This window comes from Alosa alosa, chromosome 11, assembly GCF_017589495.1.
Source record: "Alosa alosa isolate M-15738 ecotype Scorff River chromosome 11, AALO_Geno_1.1, whole genome shotgun sequence".
NCBI classification, from domain to species: Eukaryota; Metazoa; Chordata; class Actinopteri; order Clupeiformes; family Clupeidae; genus Alosa; species Alosa alosa.
In genome coordinates this window covers 30,913,573-30,930,712 of record NC_063199.1, presented here as the reverse complement: position 1 = coordinate 30,930,712, position 17,140 = coordinate 30,913,573, and the positions used below count along the sequence as shown (strand labels likewise).

General features: G+C 41.3%; 1 protein-coding gene across 2 annotated transcripts; it reads left to right on the top strand.

The window, feature by feature from the left end:
* The first annotated feature begins 137 nt into the window (after positions 1 to 137).
* On the top strand, positions 138 to 16,660 carry fkbp4 (FKBP prolyl isomerase 4). 2 transcript variants are annotated; one of them, XM_048256804.1, is made up of 10 exons: positions 138 to 583; positions 2,062 to 2,206; positions 2,567 to 2,709; positions 3,173 to 3,293; positions 3,650 to 3,806; positions 6,895 to 6,985; positions 7,093 to 7,176; positions 8,948 to 9,133; positions 9,861 to 10,112; positions 15,229 to 16,660. In XM_048256804.1, exons 1-10 carry the CDS (start codon positions 494 to 496, stop codon positions 15,319 to 15,321), a joined length of 1,362 nt encoding a protein of 453 aa, XP_048112761.1. In that variant the 5' UTR covers positions 138 to 493; the 3' UTR covers positions 15,322 to 16,660. The 2 variants fall into 2 exon arrangements, with proteins under 2 accessions (XP_048112761.1, XP_048112762.1); XM_048256805.1 differs by having other exon boundaries at positions 139 to 583; positions 9,861 to 10,100.
* Positions 16,661 to 17,140: the final 480 nt, after the last annotated feature.

Sequence of the window (17,140 nt, the reverse complement as noted above, 5' to 3'; positions counted from 1 at the left end):
TCTTAAATATGTATCTTGGATTTTCTTGTAAACTGCAACGTTCTTGAGGGTGTCTCGAAAATCCTGTATCCGAGGTGGTACCAGAGAATTTCTAGATACTCGCTCCCCTCCTGGGCTTCTCTGGAAAGTTCGGTGCCCTTCCTCCCCATCCGCTAAGTACTGCTGGTCTGCAGCGTCTCTGGCGTGCGCTTCAGTTAGCAACCCTCTTACTGTCAAGCAAGCAGAGCACTTGACAACGTGCGCTAGCGCAAGCTTGTAGGAACAACACAAGTGTTCTTCATCTTTGTAGTACAGAGACAACAGGAACTATCGAGCTGGTTACATTAATCGTATATTTCCCAGCTAATCTTCCAATAATATAGGATAGCATAACCGGAGGGAATAAGGTGCGCAGCAACCAGAATCGTCTTTAGGACAAGACGTTTAGCTCTCGGACTAGCACTAGCTATCACTGATCAGTGTTTTTTGTGGTACTGCTCTCAATATACCAAATATGACTGCAGAAGAGGTGACAAACGAAGGACAGACTATCCCCATTGAAGGAGAAGACATAACTCCCAAGAAGGATGGAGGTGTCTTAAAGGTATTAAAACAATGCATTCTAGCGCTAATAACGTTATGATACTAATGCTAACTGTTAGCTAGCTAAGTTGGATAACGTTGGATAGTTCAGCCGACTGATAGTGTTAGCCAAGCTATGTTTTTGTAATGTTATGTGTTAGCTTATTACAATGTATCTAGCTTATCGTGGTCAATCTTGTTATTGAATCCAGCACTGTACAGTAAGACATAAGTATAACTATTATTTGGATTATACGATGAAATCCAATTTAATGTGAAGTGGTGTGATACTAGGCCAGTTATCTAGTTATCTGATACTAGTTAGCCTGCTAACGTTGACGTTAATCCATTCTAGGCGTCCAACTTTGCACATTCTGCGAAGACTGACAACACATAGACCGTCAACTTGTTATAATTAGGCTGTAATAGAAAGACAATGGCAATTCTGACAGAACGTTGTGTGAAGCAAAAATGTGTATTGGTGCAATGTTAAATGGGCAGTCAACTGGATAAACTCCATATCCATGCTGAGGCATGTAACGTTAGCGTAGCTAACAAAAATGCTTGCTTATCTGACAGTTGCACCCTAACTTACAACGTAATGATTAACATTATGTTTTTGCAAACCATGCTCTGAGAGGGTTTTTGTGTGGCCTATGCATTCAGCTAATATTTGCCGCTTAGCTAGTGACCAGTCTTTCATTCATTTGGTAATGTTAACGTCATCAGGCTAGCCAAGACGTTACCCTCTTTGTCAAAGCGAAACCGCAACCTTTCTGGCAGACAATTATTAACACAATATCACCAGCTCAATCCTGGGTGACTTCCAAGGAGTTTTCCCTACAAACAGAAACATAAAAATGCTCCATTTGAATCCATCCTAGCCATTGAATCTTAACGTTGTTTCTCATTGAATGTCATATAGTGGTAGGTGTAAACCTCCGCCAGCTAGGCTTTCTAGAAAGTACCAATGCATGAGCCCCATATTTAGACTAGACACGATGATTGGGAGAATTTCTAAATCTTTAATTACATAACCAGTCATTTTGGTAATCGATTATGTAGAGTTTGTGTCTGTCAAAAGTTATCACCCATGCTCAGGAGCTGAACGCATTTATTATTGAGGCGGTAGAATGTTCTAGATTGTGTTACCATTAGCTAGAGCTATGTTGGACTTGATTGACCGATCGCAGGTGCACAGAACACCTGCACGATGGAGATGAGAATCTCACTCTATAGATGGTCAAATTCAATTAATTCGAATAAACATAAACACATTGTTTAAGTTTTGTTTATTTTTTTTAAACCTTTTGTCAGATTACACTAAATCACTGTAATATAATTCATTTTGAGATGTACCCTACAGTTGACATGAGTCTTAATAACAAATGATGGTGACATGTATTAACATACTCTTTTCAATAATATTACCATTATGACTATTGGTCAATTATATTGCTATTGATCAATTATATTGCTATTGATGTTTCTGTCTCCTAGCTGCTGAAGAAGGAGGGGACTGGTAGTGAGTTCCCCATGACTGGCGATAAGGTGTTTGTGCACTATGTGGGTACCCTGTTGGACGGCAGCAAGTTTGACTCAAGCCGTGACCGCGGCGAGAAGTTCAGCTTTGAGCTTGGCAAAGGTACACAGTTCCCGCTGCACACATACTGTACAACACAGCCCACTCTCTTGATGAAGCTATAGAGATAGATACCCAGCTAGCCCACTGTTGTACATTATTTACCGCATATGTGTTGTGTATATAGTAGCTTTTACATGTGGTGTAAAACGGCAAACATGACTTAATATATGTACACCTTGTCAAATTTTATAACTAAGCAACTGAACGTTTCATGCTCAAACCTCATTTTTGAGTCACTGCTACTTACTGAGTGAGTGGGAAATACTTATCTGTGGGTAAGTTAATTATTTGTAGTGCATGGTTGAAATTTTTAAACTTTTTTCTGATTGCACTGACCATGGTGATTTTATTGCTGCGCAGGTCAGGTAATCAAGGCATGGGATATCGGTGTGGCCACCATGCGAGTGGGGGAGGTAAGCCAGCTCATCTGTAAGCCAGAGTACTCGTACGGAGCAGCGGGGAGCCCTCCCAAAATCCCACCCAATGCCACACTTGTATTCGAGGTGAGTGCAAATCAGATCAACTTGACTGACAGCTTCATTCAACCAATCAGCATCATCCCAAGCCAAGAGGGGGATTCGACCACATGTAGCCGCCTGCAGCCGTCTTAAGCTGACTGCATAACGTGATTTCAACCATGGCGTACTGTATGCACAATTCCGGGTTGAAAACGTATCAGAATCTCAGAAATAATCACGTTATGCAGTCAGCTTAAGACAGCTGCAGGCGGCTACATGAAGTCGAATCCCCCTAACGTCAGATGATGTGGGGGAAATTTGTTGATTTGCAATAAAGGTTTTTTTCCAGACAGGTAACACGCATAGGCCTAATGTGTAGTTGTGCATAACTTGTTTACATTTGTTTTTAAAATGCATCTTGGGTGAACTGATCATGAGTGGTCAGTTCTAAATACATGTAAACAATCATCAAGTCTTGCTCTGCTATGGTGTGTGTGTGTGTGTGTAGGTGGAGCTCTTTGAGTTCCATGGAGAGGACATCAGTCCGGATGAGGATGGAGGAATAATCAGGCGAATCCTGACAAAAGGAGAAGGGTACAGCAAGCCCAACGAAGGAGCTGCTGTTGAAGGTACACATTATTTCACATTCACACAGATCAAGCCATAGCTACAGCAAACCCAAACTGAAAGGGTCTTAACGGGCATTATACATGTTCATCCACGCAGAAGCTGAAGTAACCATCTTTTCTATTCCACCAATCTCTCCTCTCTCCCCCCTCTATCATTCTGTTTTTTTTGGTCTATCCCTCCTTCCCTCCCCCTCTCTCTCTCTTGATCCTCCACTCCTCACTGGTTTTCTACCCTTCTCTCTGTCTTTCTCCCTCCCTCCCTCCCTCCCTCTCTTTCTCCTCCTCTCCCCTCTCCTGCTCCACCACTCCCCCTCTCTACCTCTCTCTCTCTCTCTCTCCATCTCTCCCTCTCTCAGTGAGTATTGAGGGTAAGTTTGAGGACCGCGTGTTTGATGAGCGGGAGCTGAAGTTTGATCTGGGTGACGGAGATGGCTTAGACCTGCCACCAGCTGTGGAGAAGGCCCTGCAGAACATGGAGCAGGGAGAGGAGGCCCTCCTCACCGTCAAACCAAAGTACGCAGTTAACATAGACTAACACCCATGTGTGTTACATGCACTGATCACACACTAATACTGACATGTATTATAGACACAACAGAACACCTACTAATGCTGACGTGTTACGCACACACACACACACAACATGTACTAATGCTGATGTTACAGCTGTAGCAAAGCAGACTTCTTCACACTCTTCACCATCAAACTAAAGTACACACTGAACACACACACCTAATGGTGACATGTTGCACACACAGAACATACAATGGGCCCTATCGTCTAAAGCGAATGGTCACCAGTCAAAAGCTTATTTAAATTTAGTAGGATGTCCAGTAAACATTGGGAGTGTTTTCGTTATCAAACGTCGGGTGGATGGTGCAACAAGGCGTTCCTAGGTTTTTTAATCGATCATGGGTGTGTTTTGGGCGTAACATCATTTAAACCAATGAGAATGACATCCGTCATTCCCTTTAACTGAGCGACGCACAACTTTATTTAATGCATCAGTATTTTGACAGTCAGCGGCGCATTTAAAGGATTCTGCTTGCGAGATCGTATGGAACAGTTATTCCACTAAACCATGCTTTACTAAAACCTAGCATAGTATAGCCTTCACGCATTTGCACTCGTCTATTATTTGAACTCATTGACAAAGTGAAACTAACTTCACCATGGTGTCAGTCAACGTCAAAACAGTAAATACACAGTTAATTACTTTCACTATTGACTGACAATGGGTTACCTTGGAAAAAGCAACACTTACCCCAATAAAGTTTGAATGGCTTTGCTTGCTGCTTACATCTCGTGACAGTGCGTCTTCAGTTTTGCTTCATATTTGCCTCTCCGTCATTACCAATTTGCAAATGATGGTGAATAACTACTCATTGTGAGATGTATTTCGTAATATCTTTATTCTAATAATGTTTTGCATGGATGTGCGCTGGTGCACGTTCATGGATGATGGAAGGATGGTGCGTTGTGCACCCACCCATATCACTGTTGATAATGCGCTCTTAAAATAACATATGAACAACTCGCCATGGACTTCTGACCAGGTTTCTCTTGGTCAGTGGCGTAATGCATTTTAGGTAGTGTGCGATAGCGATTTTTAGACAACATGCCAGACCACTCCCTAGGTTGTTCATTGCCACACCTCCTGGCGCGTTGTTTAAAAATGAGACGTGCAAAATACGAAAATAAACCTTGCACCGGGTGGAAAAAAGGGGCCAATGATGCTGACATTTGTTAGACACGCACAGAACCAGCACTAATGCCGACTAGGGTTGCAAAGGGGCGGAACATTTCCGGTAAATTTCCCGGAAACTTTCCGGAAACTTACCATGGGAAGTTAAGTTGGGGAATTTTGGAAATATTCCAAATTGGAAACTTTCATGGAATTAAAGGAAATTATGGGAATTAATGGGAATTTACGGGAATTAACTGGGAATTTTGGGTAATTCATACAAACTGTTTCGTATACAAACATTAACATTTTGTTTTGTGATAAGCAATATGATTTGTATGTTGGTATTTTCGCTTAGCTTAGCATACAAAGCTAGCTAGCATGCTAGCGGGAATCCCATTCTCTGCCTATGGTTTACTAGCGTGCTAAACTAGCAACACTGAACTGCCCAAGATACACCACACCACACCACACCACACCACACCACTCAACAACAAAATCCGATTGGTTGGAACATTTTTTCCCTATGCATATGAACGCACCATAGGTTTCCTTTATGTCTAGCAGCCTATGCCGATTGCTGTGTGCATGTGATTGACACATGTGCAGGGTAGAAATTTGACTGAAATTGTATTAAATCAGGTTGTTTTAACTAATATTTGACTGCAAGATGGGGTTTTGTCCACTACATTTAAGTTCCCTGTTATAGACTAACTTGCCATAATAAAAATTCCCAGTTTATTCCCATTAATTCCTGTTAATTCCCATATATTCCCATGGAAAGTTTCCAACTTTGAAAATTCCCGGAATTTTGCAACCCTAATGCCGACATGTTATGCATGCTAAGGTGAACATGTGTTACAGACACTAACAGGGAGGCTAAACCAAGCACATAACTGAAGCCTTCCGTCGGCGGAAAGTCTGCTGCAACAATTAGCTTCCATTGTGATCAATGGAACTGGCTACACCAGATGTGGTAATGGCACATATGCTCCAAAAAGCATATCTAAAACTTCTAAAAGTCTTCTAAAACTATTTTACGCTCCGCGAACATAGCGCTTCAGTTACGCGCCTGGTGTAGCCTACCTGTAAGGCTGACGTGTGCTACACCTATAGCAAAGTGAATACACCAGCAATACACACCACAGGCTGATGAACATGTGCAAGTGAGCATTAGAGTTGGGAGAGAAAATTGACCAAATTAAGTGTAGTATTCTAATATTTTTACACAATATAATTGAGATCCAGCAGTTCTGCTGGACTGCAGTATTATTTACTCATTTAATATTATGATATGAATTGAATTTTTTGGTACGCGTACATCTACTCTGAAAACATTACTTCTTAAGGCCAGAAGATGGCGTAAAACATGACGTTTTCTCTTGCACCATGTTGTTGCCGCTGTGGCAGTTCTCACGGCTATTGAACATGCATGGACACTCCAAAACAATGAATCCGCACCTGTGATCAACCTGGGATCATTCTTTTGGTTCTGAGCAGAATTGGTTCGGAATCCGAATTATTTGACCATGTGAGTTAGTATACACATGGAATTTGGCTCCTAATGCAGTGCGCTCAATTGTATGCTCAAATATGTACACACCCACACACACTCAGACTCTTGATATCTAGATAGATAGATACAGGGGTTTTCAATCAGTGATCCATGAAGACATTGCAGGTGGTCCCTTGCCATGCATTCAGTGATATAGTGATTCCCACCATTAAACTACATGTCTGAGTCCGCAATGGTCCTCTCAGCAGTGGTCTCTCACGCTCCTCTCTTCAAAAGTCAAAATGGTGGTCTCTGGGTCACAATCAGTTGAAAGAGTGTCTGAAGACTATGTGTGTTTGAATGTAATGTGCTCTATGGATTGTGTATGCTCAGATGATGTAATGTATGGCCTGTGTGTTCAGGTATGGCTTTGGAAGCACCGGGAATGCAAAATTCAACATTCCAGGGGAAGCAACACTGCAGTATAAAATCAAGCTAACTAAGTTTGAAAAGGTACAAAGCACAGGCACTAACACACACACATAGATGTTAACATTCCACGTCATGGTGTGAAGGAGTTGCCTGATTGCCCCCCCCCATGACTTTTTCTCATTGCACAGGCTAAGGAATCATGGGAGATGAACACGGATGAGAAGCTGGAACAAAGCACCATTGTAAAGGACAAGGGCACACAGTACTTTAAGGTGAGGCTAAAACACACATACAGTACATGCAACACACGCATATTGACATTTTCCCAAGCTTGACCCAGCCAAGGGATGTCAGTTTATTTTTTTCATTAAATGAGTGAGTATATTCAGGCCACGTTTATACGTAGCAGGGTATTCTGAGAAAATGATATTTTCTCATCCTTTCTTTTAAAAATAATTCCGTTCACACCGACGCTAACAGCTTGGGAAGGGTGTCGAACATGTTGACCAGACAGGTGGCCAATCAGAGATTTCAAACAAACGAGGGAACATCACCTAACAACGGAAAAACGCTGTTTACCCCTGTTTACATGCAATCATGGAGTTTTCCCAAATCTCCACTGGCCGGAGTTTTCAGAAATAATGGTTTTCAGTGATAAAACCTCAGTTTTCGTCTAAAATGAAAGGCCAAACCGCATGCAAATACATGCGTTCTCCCTACATGTAAACAGGGTCTCAGGCTTCGCCATGTGTAGATGGCAGTTACTCACACTGAGTTTTGTTCAAGACCACACTTATTTTTGACGCTTCATTGCTTCACTATACTTCTGCTTTAGAAAGGAAAACGAAATCGGGAATATATGTGGGTGTGTTTGTATGTCTCAGTCAGCGAATCGTGTGTGTGTGTGTGTGTGTGTGTGTGTGTGTGTGTGTGTGTGTGTGTGTGTGTGTGTGTGTTTGTCAGTGGAAACCAGTAGTGGAGCAGGAGAGTAAAAAATGAAGTAATGGAGGAACATTTATGTTTTGCTAAATCGGTGACCTCACTATTCATTGATCCAACTCTACACTGCATCCTACAGTGCCAGCAATGCAAACTGCCAGTTAGACCAAACAGTCCAGCATGAGTGGAGTTGTGTAATAGTTTCCCGCAGTGCCTCCGGTTCACATAATTAGCATGCTGTGCAGATTTGTTTAAAACTCTTGCATTCAAGTTGACTGATCATCTCAATACCGATGTTTTCCAAGACTCAAAAGGGCCTGTCCCAAGAAGAAAAAGTATTACCTCGAAACTTAAACACACATGGGGAAAACTGAACAGTCCAACCAGTACACTATCATAAGATAGCCAACTAAGCTACTTTCTTTACAATATTTCCTGGCTTCAACCAGAGCTAAAAAAAGATGAAGCAGCAGGAGACAGAAAGGAGGAGAGCTGTAATAGAAATGGTACCTAGGCTATAATGTGCGGTCATGAAGATCATAAATTCAGTATTTTCGCATTTTATATCAGTACTTTATATATAAATATCATTAATATTATATATTAATAGCATATAATGTTGTATATTACAATTTGTAATACAATTTTGTAATATAATGTTGTATAAAACAAAATATTACATTATATCAATTGTAATATAATGTTGTATAATACAAAATATTACATTATATCAATTGTAATATAATGTTGTATATTACAATTTGTAATACAATTTATATGTATGCATATTCAGTGTTCAAATCAGTCCAGTTTATACAGGTTTTCAAATGTTTTCAAATGTTCTAATCCTATTCCAAATTATTGAAATCATTTCACACACACACATTGTTACAGCCCTAGTGTAGACTGAAACTTATTAGCCATGTTGGAAATGGTTTTATCTGGTGTGTTGTGAAAGTGCTTTACATCTGTCCTTTCTGATCCTTGATTGAAACCTTTCAGTAGATGAATAAATGTTCTGTCTGCACGCTGACCTTGATAAACATAATCTGTTCATGTGCGACAATTAGTCTAATGTTTTGCCTTGTGTGTGTGTGTGTGTAGGATGGCAAGTACAAACAGGCCTCTGTGCAGTACAAGCGTATCATCTCCTGGCTGGAGCATGAAAACACTCTGAAGGGGGATGATGAACAGAAGGCCAAAACGTTGCTGTTGGCTGCTCACCTCAACCTGGCCATGTGCTACCTGAAGCTGCACGAGCACAGCCAGGCCCTGGAGAGCTGTGACAAGGTACACACACACACACACACACACACACACACACACACACACACACACACACAGATACATTCCCTTACATACACTCTGAAGAACTGGAGAACTGCTGGTCTGAGTATACACTCGCCCTGGAGAACACACAGGCACACACAGTTACCCCTGGCATTAGACACACACACGCACTCACTCTCCGACATGTGGTACGATCACTGACCAACTCCTGTGCTTACTGTTACACTTCAAGGCACTTTGCAGGAGTGTAAGACATTTGAGGCAGTGTAAGATGACGCCATCCTCCATACAGTGAGAGGCGAAGGAAGAGTAAGGTTGGGTGCTTGTTAATGTGTTGACGCTCAGTTGTATTTTCAAATACAATAATTCATCAATGCTGCCTTCGGAAACAGCCATTACAGGGCCGTCGTAGTAGGAATGAGAGTGTTGAATGATTCTTGATACCTTGTTCTCAAGTGAGGCACCCTGCTGAGGTGGTATTTTAGTCCAACGCAAACTGACCCAATGTTTCCTCTACTGTGGTCTGAGAAGGAGAAGTGGGGTTTTAAATACACTGCCCTTCAAGGGTGCTAACTCAAAAAGATCTGCCCAGGGGGTGGGTCAGGGGTAGTCTCCATGTAATTTTTACCCCTGACTATCCTCCCAATGGAGTTGAGTCAAATCGAATCAATCTTTGTTTAAAAGGTATTAATGTGTGTTAATGTTGAACCTGCTGTTCCCTCCTCAGGCTCTGGAGTTGGATGCGAACAATGAGAAGGCCCTCTTCCGCCACGGGGAGGCGCTGTTTGGCTTGAAGGAATTTGAGCGCGCCCGGGACGACTTCACACGCGTCACTCAGCTCTACCCCGCCAACCGGGCGGCCAAGGCCCAGGTGCAGGTGTGCCAGAAGCACATGAAGGAGCAGCACGAGAAAGACAAGCGCCTGTATGCTGGGATGTTCCAGAAGTTCGCAGAGAGGGACGCCAAGGTGAGCGATGAGGTCAGGTGCAAGTCTTGATGTCAATACGTTTTTTGCATGACATCACACTGGAGGGGCTTTTTGCAGTTCCTAGAATTTTTTAAAGCAATACGCCATAATTTTGGGAAATTAGCTTTCTGCTTCCTTCAGAGTTAGATTAGATCATACATAACCTTCGTCTCTGTGTGTGTGCAGTAACTCGGTCTGAAGCACCCACTTTTAGCATAGCTAAGCATAGGTCATTGACGTAGGCAGTTCCTCTAACTGCATTTTCTATAACTATTTTAGCTCCTAGCTTCAGGGTAGGGTCTTTTCCCTGCACGTAGCGAAACCAAGACTGATGTACTTACATGCTGATTGTCTACTGTCATGCGATAGAAGCCTTTTGAGCAGATAAGAGGAATACGGATTAACTTTTTTTTTTATATTATAATAATAATAATAATAATAATACTAATAAGCTTTATTTGTATAGCACCTTTCATACACAGAATGCAGCTCAAAGTGCTTTACATTTGGCGCATGTAACACAATAATAGTCACTTTTCTTCATTGCTGTGGCCGTTTATGATCCAATCAGCAACATATCAGAAATATAGAAAATAACATGTAACACAGTTATTAGAGAAGAGTCAGTCATTCATTCCCCTTTGATGTTGTGGCCGTTTATGATCCAATCAGCAACATATCAGAAATACTATTACCGTATTTTCCGGACTATAAGTCACACTTTTTTTCATAGTTTGGCTGGTCCTGCGACTTATAGTCAGGTGCGACTTATATATGAAAAAAATATATAATTGAACATGTTTTTAAATGTTAATTTATATTAACTGACATGAACCCTACGTGAAACATTATGTCTACAGCCGCGAGAGAGCGCTCTCAAATGCACAAGACCTGTGCACTTTCAGACAGAGATTAGTGCTTGCACTATGCCTGAAACACACGTGCATACCTAAATCGTCAAATTATGGCCGGGATTCTATTTATAGCCGGGCCTCAGATTTGGACAAATAAAAGCCAGTATAATTTTGTGTCAATTTAACTCAGCTCTTCTTAATATTTTATATTGTTGGTTGGTATTGTTGGCAATGAAAAGTAATTGTCCTACACCATGAGTCTCCAACACGTTGCTCTCATTGCTCTCAAGCTACCAGTCGCATGTCGCCCCTTCTGAGCTAGAGGCTGAAGCAATAACCTACATTTAAACACAATTGTTGCTACCAGGCATCAGCCTATGAATTTTATAAAAAAGTAAATCATGCATAATTCAAAAAAATAACTACATCTTAGACCTCTTTGGCTATACGGAATAAGGTTTCCCTTGCAGCACAGCACACGTTCTATGAATGAATGAAAGCGCGGATACGTTATCTCGCATTAAGTGGATGGCAATCGAAATCCTGGCACTACATGAAACTTAATAGTGAGCCATTAAATACCCCACAGATTTCAGTGGTCATCAGTCCCGATATTTAGCAATATAATCAAACAGTCCAAACGTAAATTAAATCTCAAATTGAACATCTGCTTTTGATGGCCTACCCATGCCAGCTCCAAGCGAAAAGTAGGCCTATGTCTCACAATAAAAACGCCAAGAAATAAAGGACTATATAGCTGACTCGAATACAAGCCATGGCCAAATAAAGGTGCTGTGCTTTATGAGCCTAAATTTGAGTTCTGAGTCTCCTAAACATTCCTCACCGTAATCTAGACATGCATGAAAACATTTGAAAACAAAACTCACTGCTATGTAATATTTGATCGCTGTTTTGCTACTAATTATCTTTCACGTAATGAATAGCCTATGCACAGAAAGTGAAAGTAGGCCTACTGTGCGCTCCGTGTCTGTAGCTGTCCACGTCCGCAATCGATTAAAACGTCAAATGGAGAAGTCATCCATGTTCTCTCGCGTTATAGGCAGTCATGCTTCTGTGTTTGCAAAATTCCTGACGGTTTCTGATCACTAAACGTTTGTTTTCCTTTCCTTTCGATAGCGGTTGATGTTGAAGCAGGCTATAATTTGACTTCAGCGGTGACAAATCCTGCTGACAGAGCGAGCAATGAGAGAGAGGCACCCCCAAAGTGGTCATGCGCGCGCGTGCGTGTGTGTGTGTCTCTGCATGGGGTTCAATTGAAGTCAGAGTTGGTCCGTCAATAGTCCCGCAATCAGGCCGCTCCATTATTATATTAACGTCAGACAGCGCTGTAAAATGTGTAGGAATTTCTCGCATTATGATGGCTAGATTTGCGGGACTTTTATTATTATGATCAATACTAAGTAATACTAATACTAAATAATAATTTATTCGCAATACCCGCGCTGGAATTTAGACCCTTTTAAATGTGCATCTTTTTTTCTCTCGCTCTCTCGGAGGTGGCCAGCCAAGCAACTGTTCTGCTGCCAGCCTGTGCCAATATGCATTCTCCACATTTTTAGTTAAATTTTCATCATCAGCATTTTTGTTCAGTGATTTTTTTTTTTTTTTTTTTTTTTTTTTTTTTTTTTTTTTTTTTTGTAAATTGCTTTACAATTACCGTCGGGCCCTTGTCGGCTTGCCTCTTGCCACTATTCACTCATTCGTTTTCAGTAACATTCAGTAACACTTCTGGCTGGCTGCGCCCTCCAATGGCAGCAGATGTAGAATAATCTGGAAAAAGTAGTCTACAGGATAAGATGAGTTAACTAAAGGCTTTCCTCTACAGGTATGTTTTCAGATCTTTTTTAAAAATATTTACTGAACTCGCCTGCTTGATGTACAGAGGCAGGGTGTTCCATAGTTTTGGGGCATAATGGATAAAAGCAGCTTCTCCACTTTGCTTGTGGAGCACTTTGGGTACAATTAAAAGATTAGAATTGGATGATCTAAGTTTCCTTTGTGGTTGATAAGATATTAAAAGCTCAGAGATATATGAAGGTGCTATGCCATTTAGAGCTTTGTAAGTAATTAACATAACCTTAAAATCAATTCTATAGGAAACAAGTGCAGTTCAGCCAACACAGGGGTGATGTGTTCTCTCTTCTTAGTCTTAGTTAAAAGTCTAGCCGCAGAGTTCTGTATGACTGCCAATTTCTTTAGATGTTTTTTGGGAAGACCAGTGAAAAGTGCTTTGCAGTAGTCTAACCTGCTAGTGATAAAGGCGTGAATAGTTTTTCTGCATCTTGTTGAGTTAAAAAGGGCCGCACTTTGGCAATGTTTCTCAGGTGGAAATAGGCTGTCTGAGTAACTTTACTGATATGAGGCTTAAAACTTAACTCTGCATCTAAGATGACACCTAGGCTTGTTACTTTTGGTTTGACCTGGTGCGCCAAGTTCCCCAGATTACTAAGAACAATGTCTCGCTTTGGTTTTGGTCCAACCAAAAGTAGCTCTGTTTTGTCATCATTTAGTTTCAAAATATTTTTGCTCATCCACTGATTAATGGAGGTTAGGCATGCAGTGAGGGAGCAAAGGCCATCTGGGTTAGTTGGCTCCACAGAAATATACAATTGGGTATCATCTGCGTAGCTGTGGAAGTTAACATTATGCTGACTTATGATGTTTCCCAACGGAAGCATATACTGTACAATTATCCGATCATAGCTAGTGATGATGAGCGACATAAGTTCAGAAAATTGGTCGAGAAAGCCAGTCCATAGTTTAGGAGGGCGGTATAAGGTCAATAGAAGTACAGCTGGGTCAGCTTTCAGAGTGAGGGCAATATACTCCAAGGAAGTGAATTCGCCAAAGTTGACTCTAGTGCAGCTATATTTGTTTGAGAGAATGGAGGCAATTCCACCCCCTCGTTTGCCCTGTCTAATTGAGTGGAAGAAATTATAATTTGGGGGACAGGTTTCAACAAGAACAGCTTCGCTGTCTGAAGTCAGCCAGGTTTCAACAAGAAACAGAAAATCCATTTTTTTTTCACTGATAAAATCATTGATTGCAAAGGTTTTGGTAGTAAGTGCACCTAGTAAGCCCATGTTAGCTGAAAATGCCTCTGGTTTTTGAGGAATATGCTGAGGTATGGAAAGAATATTAGTTAGGTTTCTAGTTTTAAATTTGTTTACTATACGTTGGGTAGAAATCAACGTTGGAATAGAACTATAAGCATAAGTCATGCTATTGCATGAAGCAGCTTGATCTATGGTAGTAGTATTGTATGTTACCTGCAGAAAACATTTTCAGACCTTTCCACATGTATAATGCCATTCGAATCAATACCTGGGGGGCGTGAATCAGTAATATTTTATGATTTCTGATACCAATATCTTCTAATCTGTTCTTCAGTTGCCTAAATAAGAATTATTACTAAATATTACATAAATATAAAGTAATTTTATTACTTTATATTTAAGTCATAAATAGGCTGTCACACCGAAACTCTATACTGCAGCTTTAACTCATGTTCACCCGGAGAGAAGAAATACTCTTTCCTGATTGGCTGGTTGGGTGGCTATTAATTCCAAATAACGGGACACCTATGTAGTAGATTTGGTAAAAAAAAAAAAGTTTAATCACCGTTCCATATCAATGCTTATGAATATAACAACCATAGTAGGACGACGGTTGAGCCTGGAAGCAGGCTTCTCAACAATGGAATCAACTGTAAACAAGCTAACTGTCCACCGCTATCACTGTTAGGGCCAAAGAAAGTTGTACAACAAACTAAAGAAGTCGGCTTCTTTTTAAACGGAACCGCTTGTTTCCTTTGTGTGCTATAAAGGCATGATTGCCTATAGGAGCAACTGGGTGATAAGCAGGATTACGGCCTTCGAGATGTCCCGTTATACAGAATTAATGGACTTGGACATTAATTCCATATAACAGGACACCTCTGCTGCCGTTATCTGTTACTTAATGTACTTTCATATGTCTTATGGTCTCAAATGATACGGTTTGTCTTCACCAAAACATCTATATATCTATAGGCCTTTCAGTATGTCAAACAAATGATTCAGTAGTGTTTTATCACGCTAAATGAGTTACGTTAAAATAATCCAGGGTTCAGCATTGGTCCTGGCCTGCAGTCTACTTAAAGAATCTTTCAAAGCTGAACTGTTTTCAGTCAGGCAACTGTTGCCTAATGCCAGTATTCCCCAAAGGTCAGCTATGTGCTGAGTTGTAAAGCTGCTGTTTGTGTGTTTGAACAGAGGGAATCCACTCAGGTGAAGGCGAAGGAGAACGGAGACGGAGATGCAATGGATGTGGAGGAGAATGGAGCACAGGAGCAAACTGCAGCATGAGCGCGTGTCTGACTCTGTGTGTGTGTGTCCATGTCTGTGTGTCTGAGGAAGACAGTGAGTGCGTTTGAAGATCAGTACTGTCTTTATTTTTATCGTTATTTTTTGTTTTGTTTTGTATCTGCTTTGAGGCGTCTTATCGCTGCAATGGACAGTACTGTACCAGCTCTGTCATCTTGCTGTGTGTGTGTGTGTGTGTATAGAAAGGCAGCTAGCTGGCGTGTGTCTGCTTGAAGGCTTTCAAGGATGAAAAGGTGATTAGTCCCAAAGACGGCACTCCTACTGCACTGCCCATCACTCTCCTAGACCACTGTCCTCGCATATGATTGGTTAACTTCCTCCTGACTGACAGCTGGAGGGGATGCTGCCACTCCACTCCCCTCCGCCCCTTCCCGCCTAACCTCTTCCCATATGCACTAAACATGCGCATGCATGCTTGCATTCTTGCTCATTTGGAAGGTCACATGTTCCTTTGCTGAAGCCATTTGATCAACAATGCACCCCTCATACCATCACCCCACACACACACACACACACACACACACACACACACACACACACTGTCTAATTCCTGAGATGTAAGGCACTATGTGGGAACTTTCAGGGTGCTGAGGGTCCCTACTGCTCTCTGTAAATGTGTGTTTGTTGTGAGAGGAGAAAATGGGGGGTTGAGTGTGTGAGGAGAGAAGAGTGATTCTGAAAATGTAATCAGAGCTTCTGAGGACACTGCTGGGGTGACATGACATGCTTCTGAGGACACTGCTGGGGTGACATGACATGCTTCTGAGGACACTGCTGGGGTGACATGACATGCTTCTGAGGACACTGCTGGGGTGACATGACATGTTTTCTCTGTTGGTGTATTTTTTTTGTTTTGTTTTCATTCGTCCTCTTTTGCAATGTATAGATATGTTCTGAATTCTAATTGGTTTGACCGGAGTTCTTTTTTGTTTGTTTGCTTTGCTTTGCTTTGTTTTGCTTTTTTTTTACCTTCAGTGTCAATTGTAATCTTAATCATGAGACTGTAAATGTTAATCTAATGACAAAAACAGACAAACTATCAAAACTGGACAACTCCAGGGAATTGGGAATGAATTTATCCTTCCAATGCAATTACCAAATGTATCTCTCTCTCTCTCTCTCTCTCTCTCTGTTCTTAAGCGCAGACTCACCCCCATGGAGAGCCGAACAGTTAGCCTTGCATAGCGTTGTTAGCGGTTAGCGTCGTAGGAGAAGAGATATTGGGGTGTGTGTGTCCCTTGGGCAGACTCGCCTCCCCAGATGTTCTGATGTCACAGAAACTTAATGTGTCACTGATGGTGAATAAAGGATAAAACTTCCACCTGCTGCCTCTGTTTTGGGTTTGTATATTCGATGTGTGTGACACAGCCTTGACCTTGGCTATTGATATGTCAGACCTCACATTCCTATAATGTGCACTGTACATATTGCTTCCCCTGTAGGGAACGTTCACCCGCTCCTTTTGATGCATCTTGTATCTGAAGGTGCTGACAATAATTCTGACAAGTCATTCAGATCGCAAGCTTCTTCGTGACTAAATGTTGGCCACCAAATGCAGAAACCACTGGGGTATTCTGAGCCCAGGTCAATAACCACAAATTTCTTTGTTGTGACTCTAGTCTAGACCAATGACTAAACTTCCTCATTTACTTGAACTCTAAAATTAGGAGTGATTTAGAGGTGTTATTGATGCAATGTGAAATTATTACTGAATGTCCTTTCGATATTGTTATAAGTGTTTTTCTTTTTATTATTATTAATATTGCATTACATTACATTTATTCATTTAGCAGACGCTTGT